General features: G+C 36.8%; 1 protein-coding gene across 1 annotated transcript; it reads left to right on the top strand.

Moving 5' to 3' along the window:
- The first annotated feature begins 6,061 nt into the window (after nucleotides 1-6,061).
- Nucleotides 6,062-6,574, top strand: LOC142520266 (uncharacterized). The gene has a single exon (XM_075623269.1). It carries the CDS (start codon nucleotides 6,062-6,064, stop codon nucleotides 6,572-6,574), a length of 513 nt encoding a protein of 170 aa, XP_075479384.1.
- Nucleotides 6,575-10,216: the final 3,642 nt, after the last annotated feature.

Raw genomic sequence — 10,216 nt, 5'->3', positions numbered from 1 at the left:
AATTTAAAGGAAAAAAAGGAATGTCTTTGGGGTTTAATAAATTAATTGGAGCTAAGTAATTAAATAAGTTCTCTTAGATTCAATATTTAATTAAAGTTTAAATTAAAATATGTAAGCAAATGAGAATAAATTAATCTAGGTTCAAGAAATTAAAAACCTAGCATTTTAATACTTAAATTTTAGGTTAAGTATGCCATGCAATAATTTATTCTAAATTAATGTGTTAATTCACTAAAATGTATAATGGGTGTTTAAAAAAAAAACCCTTAAACAATTAAAATGCAAGGTTTAAACCATAAGATACCATGCAAAATTTGTAGGAATTCAGTCAATCCCTTAAACAAATTCAAATGTGTAGTAAACTCCATTCAAGTCACTCCTGAATGTTTTTTTTTATATTCATTTTCCCTTTTAAGTCACCAATTATGAGTAATTCAAACACAATATTTAACCATAATTCTTCCTCAACCCATTACCTATCAAATCAACGTGTACCTGCAGCAAAAATAAAAGAATAAGATGAAAGGATCTTCGACTGCAAGGGGTGAGAGAAATAATTTAAATCCCATTCAACTTCTTGACTTGTGTGGGGACCCGGACGCTAATCATCTTATCAATCGTCATTGGGACTAATTAATCAATTATAATAAACAGGGTCTAATTTTTTTTTTTTTAAATGCGGAACGTAATGGCATACATCTTAACATACACGTCATTATTAAAAGTACAAATCTTGCACTATATACAATCAGTCTCAACTAAGGTTTAACAACTATATAACAAGTGTTTAAACCCTAACTCTAGTCCAAGTCCGTAGTCTCCACTCTAACTCGATCTTTCTTCACCTCTGTGACCCTGAACCTGTCCCACCTGTTGCCATGCACACATACAGACAAGACAACAGTCGGATAACTCCGGTGAGATATAAATATCCCAGTATAAACAATGTATCAATGCAATCATATAAAACATATATAAAAGCATAAACAAACATTAAAACATGTATCCAATCTGACTACATGAATCAATAGGAATCTGTATTTAAGTCAATGACTTATTATCTTATCTCCACTTATTTCTAACCTAGGGATCCCGATCTAATATAGACTTTGGTATGCTGTATCGAATGTCTACAATAGACGTCGATCTACATCTAAGCTCATCGATACACCGTAAGTCTAGAGTCTACGCGGTTCTGACAAAGACTCGGCGGTTCTGCCCTAGCTAGGCTGATCTGCCCTAGACTCAAACTCTGGCTCTGCTATAATTCAATAGACTAAACATATCAATCTGATAATCTGCAAATATCAATGCAGTAAAGTAAAGTATGTGATTTTGGGAAACTCAAGTCAAACCTAACTCGAGTTGTGCAATCCCGAATCAACATTCATTTATACCTTTCTTGCTGTCGCTCTGATACAATCGAAGTCTCGACTCAAAGCCTGTCAATGTTCAATCTGGCAATGACAATATCAATATACTGTATCAATATTCTATTCAAATCAAAACGTCCCCGTCTTATCAAATTCTGAAGGTACAACAGTACAATCTTGCGATACTGATAATACTATATCAGTCTATCCCAATTCCAATCATTTACAATCAACCACCGTACGAATCTGACATCACATCTCAGTCAATTTAACTTTGAAATTCATAACAATTCCATAATCAATCTGTTTCTTAATCTAACTTCGATTCTATGATGTCTACTATGTCAAGAACACTATATATGAATCGTATCTGATTCTGGACATAGCATAATTTCAAATCTTAACAAAACGTAACAAAACTTACGTCCTGTTGTAGCTGTCGTTGCTAGGAACACGGTGCCATAATCGGATTCAAATTTGGACAGACGGATTGATCGCAAATCGAATTGAACGTAATTCCCCCGGAAGCTCTCGTTTCCTTTCTTTCCTCTGAGGAAAGTGTTGCATGTATATATATATATATATATACACGTAACATGCATAAGGACGAGTGGCTCAATGTTTGTAGCACACGTCTCGCGCATATGCGCGACCCCAATCGGCGCATATGCGCGAGACACTCGGTCTCCGCGCGTATCTTGCACATCGCCTCGCGCATATGCACGAGACTCTTTGATGTTCCTCGCATAGGCTTCGTGCATATGCGTCTGCCTGTTTGGCGCATGTGCGCGCATCCCGGTCGCGCATATGCGCCGATGCTACTGTCCTTGCACATCTATTTTCACACGCAATCTCATTTCGTGTCTCGGTTAGCCCTTTCATAATTATCTCGATTAAAAATCAATAATCGTAATTTAACACGGTATAAAATCTCGGGCATTACAACTTGTAACCTCCATCTAAATGCACTTCAAAACCCATTTATCACCCCCTGAACCTTCACCTTCATTATCTAAATTTCCTACACAACCTTACCTTCGAAAAACATCAGAAACTCAGCAGCTTAGAAACGTGAAAACAGCAGCAGAAACAAGAAGGAAAATTCAACTCCGCTCCGCCGCGTCGTGTTTGTCGTTTTGATTGTTTTCTTCAAAAAAAATTCCAGGCATGCATATATTGTTTCTTTGCTCTACAATCAAGTCCTATAGATATTTTAAACCATTATATATGCATGATTCAAGTAACAACTCGAAATTTACAGCAACCTTGCAATAAAACTGCATGTGCCACTCACGGATTTTGAAATGGTATTTCACGGGTTGGTGTGTTTTGTTGCTTACAGGGAGTTGTGCGATTCCAGACACTCAAGGCTGCTTATAGGCTTGATTTATAGTGTATTAGGGGGTTGATAGTTCATTGGTTTACATACATACACTCACAAACAAAGAAATGACAGCAGAATTTTTCTTGTGTGCAGAATGGAGTCACGGTTTTGGCCATTGAGTGGGTAAGGTGAGTGTGTTCGAATCTCGTCTATCCTAGGGACTGTAGCCAAGGTTAGAACCCTTCCTTAACATGTCTAGGACGTGACCAAGTCATCCTTTCAAGGCTTGGTTCACGGATCAATCAAAATTACACCACAACAAAATAAGTGCTTTTTGGTTTTCTTCATTTTCTGTATGAGTATGGTTTCGGTTTTTGAGTGTTGCTTGGATTGTGGATGGCTTCTAGCCCATAGCCATGGTTCATACAACACTCCAACATGTCTAGATCAAGCCATGGTTGATCAAATGGCCACTGGAACGACACAAGACAGAAAAAAATAATTCAATACATCACACTACAATGAAAGTGGTGTTCTCGGTTTGGTGTTGTGATTGTCCTAGGTATTTGCTTGGGTTGTGGTTGGCTTTTAGTCCTTAGCCATAGTTCAAGCCACACCTTAGGATGTTGGTAAGAGACTCTGGTCGGTGGTTCAAGCCCCAATGGCCATTAGTTTCATAAAGTGATCAAATCAAGCACAATAGCTGCTGCTGTAAATTTTTGACAGCAACTTGAGTTTTGGTTCAGAGGACATATTTGAGTTCTTGGTTGGCTTTTAGCTTATGACCTTGGACTGGACAATACCTCAATGAGTTAGGAAAGTCATGTTTTTGACCGTTTGTGATTTGGGTAAGTTTAGAAGTCGTACGAGAATTTACGGTGCAATGTGCCAAAGTGACCCTCGAGAGAGTGTTTCATGATTTTGGCCTCCATTCACTAATTTTCGTGTTTTACAGTCCTTATGAATATTTTTCAGTATGTTAGGGGTATTTTAATAATGGTTAAACGTTGGTTTAATGTTGGTTCGAGTTGGTACGAAGCCATGGTTGAAAAAAAAAAACTAAGTTGTTGGTCCCAATCATCTCGTTTTTGGTTCGGATGTTATGTTTTGTCAAGTTAAGATTATTTGCATACATTTCTTATTAGAATTAAGTCGCGGCAAGCCTAGGAACGATCCAAATCGTCCGGTAACAACAGGGTTATAATTATATTACGTGCATAAATTATAAAATATTTATTTTTGAGGTATATGTGATATGTCTTGTGGCCACCTTACGTTTATGGGTTTGGAAGTCGGTATGCGCAACCGAGGACCTCTCCACCTGGTGACTTACGACCGGTTTACGATTATGTATGGGTACGGATATCCAGTCCAAGGGTTGTGGTGATCTCTACCACCCAGTATATTGTGGTTTAGTCTGATCAGGAGTTCATGTTATGTTATGGGCCACTTGCTTCGAAACATTATCTCTACCAAAAAAAATTATGATATGATATGACAGAGCTCTATCGAGTAAAGCTTTTACTTATGATTTTCAGATATGCACGTATTTATAATTACTCATGATACGATTTTCACCGTACGCTTTACGATACTTTATTTTTACGTTGCATGCGATTTTATGATATATTTACTTGTTAATCCCGATATATACATGTTGAGTCTTTAGACTCACTAGACTTGGTTGTTGTAGGTACTGATGAGGTCGAGACCGAGGGCGAGGACCAGTGAGTTAGCTCGGGTCAACAGTAGTAGGAACCCGAGGACCTCATGTTTCAGTTTATGCACTTTTTATGTTTAAACTAATTTTTAATATGTTGGATATTTTTTTTTGTTGTTGTTTGAAACATAATACTTACTTCCGCTGTTATGTTAAAGTTAAAACTATTTATGAACTATTTTATTAGTGAGGCAAGTTATTTATTTATTAAAAAAAAATTTTTTTTTACGAAAGACGGGGCCTTTACATCTGTGTTGCCAAACTGGTTGGGCTGACTCAAAATGGACTCAGCTGATGTTGAACCACATTGATCATCTACTTGATCTAACATGGCAGTTAAGCAGCGGAATGCTGCTGATGATTAAGCTCCACTTTAATCATCCAACATCTCAACACAGCTAGGCTTCGTCTGTAGATCAGTTCCAACTGTGTTGGAAACTTAATTTCGGAGTTTGACAAATTGAGTGTGAAAAGAATGAACAACTGATCAAGAAGACCGAGAGTAACTGAACTAAAAAAAATCGTAAAATGACAGTTGCCCGAACTGAAGATTAGTGCATATTTAAGGCAACTGAATCAAGCTAATTGAATTACGTAGTCAACTGGATGATCAGTTGGAACTGATCAGTTAAACTAAAATCAGTTGAGAGCAATCAGTTAATCCTATCGGCTTTGTCAACTGATAAATCAGTTTGACACGTCATCAGTTAAGGAACGTAGCTATCAACCGACAATTGTACAAGAGCATACTGCAACGCATAGTGGGAACTCCGCATATCAGAAAAGCTACAGTGTACGATTGTCAGAAGAATGTTGACGTGGCTATACAACGGAGATAAAGATTCAAATGGATTTATTGTTACCATTGGAAGCAAACCTATAAATGACCGAGAAGATCTGCTGAACAAGAGGAATCTAGAAATCGAGCAATCAAGTTATCAATAAAACTCTGTGCATACTCTTTCAATTCTAAATCTCTCGAAAGCTCACGCTTAATATACACATTCATAGCATTCAAGGCTATACTTCGAGCTTAAAAGCACAAACATTCACTAGTGTATTATTCAATCTTTTAGAGATCAGTTGTGCTAAGTAGTTATGTATCATTTGAGTACTGATAAATTGTTAAGCCCAAAACAGAAGTGGGTTTGTACAAATCAATGAATAGATCAAAGTCTTTTAGTAAATATCCTATCTTCGAGATAGAAGGGGTGACGCATGAGTGTTTGAAATCTCCGAACATCCACAAATCTTGTGTCCCCTAATTTAAGTTTTTATTATATCTGTCATTCAGTTTATTTTCGTACTTTCATTAGATAACTGATTGATATTGACAAACAAAATTCTTGAATTCAGTTTATCACTAAACTGATTCATTATTCGAAGAAGTTATGAAAAATTGTTAAGTGTTTATTCAACCCCTCCATTCTAAATACATTTTCACTCCCAATCGATCCTAACAAGTGGTATCAGAGCAGTTTAATCTTGTTGCTGAATATTCCTACCAACAAAACTGATTACTATGTCTTCCTCCAACAAAATTCCAATGTTCTCAGAGAAGAATTTGACGATTGGAAGATTAGAATGCAGGCTCATCTAGCTGCACAAGATGATTATATGTGGTACGTTATCACTGACGGACCCATGAAAATACTGAAAGCAAACACTGCTGTTGCCATAACTGATGGTGCACCACATTGCATTGAAAAGCCCAGAGAAGAATGGACTGCAGAAGACAAGAGAAAAGCCAATTTGGACAATGCTGCTAAAGACATCTTGTACATAACACTGGATAAAATTACTTTCAGCAAGATAAATATGTGCAAGACTGCAAAAGAAATCTGGGAGAAGTTAATTCAGCTCTGCGAAGGCAATGATCAAACCAAAGAAAATAAACTCTTAGTTGCTATTCAGAAGTTCGATATTATTAAAACGAAGACTAGAGAATCTATGAACGAATATGATGAGAAAGTAAACAGAATCATAAATGAACTGAATGTAGTTGGAAAAGTATATTCAAACAAAGAAATCGCGCTGAAAGTGATCCGAGGTCTTCCTAAGGAGTGGGATGTTAAGACCATTGCCATGAGAGAATCAAAGGACCTGAATATGGTCGAACTACACGATTTATTTGCTGATATAAAAGCCTATAAATAGCCGAGAAGATCAGTTGAAGAAAAATAAATTTTGAGTGGTAAAAATCAAACTACAAAATTGTTCAAGTTATCAAGCATAACTCTTTTCATACTCTTCCAGTTCAAAATCTCTCAAAAACTCACGCTTAGCATACACATCATAGCTTTCAGGCTATACACTGAGCTTAAAAGCACAAATACTCACTGTTATATTATTTGATCTTGTAGAGATCATTTGTGCTAGGAAAGTTACAAATAAGTCGAGTACTGATATATTTTATTGAACTAAGAGTTTCAGTTTGGGCAGTGTTAAGTCCAAGCAGAAGTGGGTTTGTACAAAGTGTTGTATAAATCAGAGTCTTTTAGTGAATATCCTATCTTCGAGATAGAAGGGGTGACGTAGGAGTATTTAAAATCTTCGAACATCCACAAATCTTGTGTCCTTTAATTTCAGTTTTTATTCTATCTGTCATTCAGATTATTTCCGCACTTTTATCTTGTTAACATATTGACATTGACAACAAGATTGTTGAATTCAGTTTATAACTAAACTAATTCATAAATCGAAGAAGTTGTGAAAATTGTCAAGTATTTATTCAACCCCTCTTTCTAAACACTTTTTCACTCCCAACCGATCTAACAAGTTCTCGCACACACGCACACACAATCACTCACACATACAGAGAGTAGAGCTTATTGAATAGTAGAGTGAGTCTTGCACAAAGACAATAAACTTGTGTATGTAGTCTTTAACATATAGACTTTAAACAAGTGTTGGCTGGAAGGTGTTGCCCTCGGTCTAGGCTAGGAGTTCAGTTAGGCAGTAGGGTAAGTCGTAAGCTGAGTGAGTTTGTACAAAGCTTTGTATAAATCAAATTATTCTGGTGGATCTTACCCGTGGTGATAGAAGGGGTGACGTAGGAGCAGTTGAAGTCTCCGAACATCCATAAACATATCTTGTGTACTTAACTATTTAACTATTGTTTTCAAACTGATTTGATCAGTTCAAGCTGTGATCAGTTCAATTTTCACCATAACTGAACTGATATATGCAAGAACTGATCCCCCTTATATCATTTAATCAGTTTACACAAGTTAAAAGCTTTAAACTGATTAGCTTTCTTAACAAAGGATTATTTCAAGTATTTTTTGCTTGGTTGAAAAGCAAACTCGATCTAATTCATCGGTGTTTACATTCTTAGAACACGAGCTATTGCAGCTCATTGAGAATATTGTGTTTGAAGCACCTTCAAAGGTGCCTGAACTGTTCCATCAATAACACAAAAGTGTATTAATTAAGCATGTCGGAAGTGACAACAATGAGAAATATGACAAAAAAATACAAACTATTACGAGCCTATCAAAATCTCCCACACCTAAACCATGTTTGTCCTCAAGCGTAAAATAGTTCAATTTATTATCTCAACTCTTTATCCTCCTTCCACTTCCTCTACTTATCCGTAAAATTTTTCATGTATCAAAGCAATTTAATTGTTGGGCTTCTAATATACCAATATCATGAACAATCACTTTCATCAAAATGTATAGAAATTAAAATGCATGTGGTCTGTTGTATCATTTCATGTTCGTAATATGGATTTTGATGTTAACAAAACTTGTTATTGTATTTCTAACATATTTACTCACGTGTGAAGTTGTAAACACAAGAAGAAAACTGAAACTGAATTTAGCCAAACTGAACTTCTGGCGAGATTTGTTGTTTTGATGATATCTCTCACCTGAATGATTTAATTGACAATCCACCAACTTGAATGATCAGAAAACTCAATTTGTAACAAGTAATATTTCACGTCAGTTCGGCAAAATCTGATATTATCAAGGCCTAACTGATCGCTGAATTACCTAATTGATTACACGAAAACAACAATCAATTGGGTATGAGCAGTTGCAGTATTTTGGTCATATCTCTCAGCTCGGTTATTGGAATGAAGTGATTCAGTATGTGATGGATCGTGTGCTCGGCACCTTTGAGGTGCTTTCAAAACAATAAATGAATGAGCTGCAATAGCTCGTGTTCTAAGAATGATGACATCAATGAATTAGATCGAGTTTGGTTAGAAACCAAGCGGAAAACACTCGAAGTCATCCTTCGTTAAGAAAGCTTATCAGTTAGAGCTTTTAATCTCGTGTAACTGATTAACTGAAGATAAGGGAGATCAGTTCTAGCATGTATCAGTTCAGTTATGGTGAGAACTGAACTGATAGCTACTCGAATTGATCAAATCAGTTTAAAGCAAGGGGTTAACAATTAAAATACACAAGATATGTTTATGGATGTTCGGAGACTTCAAATGCTCCTACGTCACCCCTTCTACCTCCTCGATTAGGTACCATTAGAAGACTTTGATTTATACAACTACTTGTACAAACCCACCCAGCTTAGGACTTCCCCACTGCCTAACTGAACTCCTAGTCTAGACTGAAGGCAACACCTTCCAGCAAACACTTGTTTAACATCTGTGTGTCAAATACTTACATACACAAGTTTAACGTTTTTGTCCAAGACTGTGTTTTGCGTGGTGGTGCGGTGCGTGTGTGAGAACTAATCTCTGAGAATAGTACGAACGTGTTCTCACACACTGAGGGAAATAAGCTTCTAAACTAAGCTGATATAACTTTGGAGTGTTCCCTCAACTGGGCGGTTGCTTCTTTGTAAGCTGATACGCGATATGTGTGCCCTCTCTGTATTTTATCTTTTCACTCGTCAACTCTCATCGTCGTTTTCACTGAGCTTCGGCTTCTATTTATAGGAGTTTGGCTGAACATACAGTGAGGCTCAGTGAATGAATCCGTTGCAGTTTGAATTTGTTCCCCCGAATAGATATATGGAACATTTGACTTTAAACGATGCTGCAATGTCTCTTATTGTACCTTGATAGTACATCTTTTGTACCTTTGTGAACAGCTGGATTAAGCTTTTCGTATCTGCAAACTGGTTCGCTCCTAACTGATGTTCTGAACTGGTCAGTTGAACTGGTGAGGTGAAATCAGTTGACTCGTCGTCAGCTGAACTGATTTCACTGATTCAGTTGAACTGATCAGTTGGGCTATTCATCAATTGAACACTTCATCAGCTGGCCGTGCTTCTGAAGGTCTTCTGCTGAACCACCTGTCAACTGGACAATCAATTGAACTGCTCTTGATACTTCAGTTGTATTGGTTCAATTCGATCAATCAGTTGTCACTTTCAGTTTGCGTCTCGATAGCTTCAGTTTAAGCTTGGTAACTGATCACTTCGATGCCTGGTCATTTTCAGTTTCTGCACACTTAGGTAAACTCGTTAGAAATAAATAAACAGGTTTTGTTAACATCAAAATAAAGATTGTGAACATGAAATGTTCCAACAATAAGCGTTGGAAAGAGAAGACAATAATCTACAAATCATATTCAGAAGTCAAAGTCTGAATCGAATCTTAAGATGCTGAGATATGACGATGAAGCTACTGGTTCTGCACAAACTGAAATTAGTCTTCTGACCAGTTGAGCAGACCAGAACTGAATAGGACCAGTTAAGCAGACCAGAACTGAAATTAATTAGTTGACCAGCTGACCAGTTGACCAGTTTAAGCTCGGGAAAATGTCTAGCAAAACGAATTTGACTGTTGCAATTTCAGAAACAGTACAGAAACTTTCCTAACAATCA

This window comes from Primulina tabacum, chromosome 12, assembly GCF_025594145.1.
Source record: "Primulina tabacum isolate GXHZ01 chromosome 12, ASM2559414v2, whole genome shotgun sequence".
NCBI lineage: Eukaryota > Viridiplantae > Streptophyta > Magnoliopsida > Lamiales > Gesneriaceae > Primulina > Primulina tabacum.
This window is presented reverse-complemented; position numbering and strand designations above follow the sequence as displayed.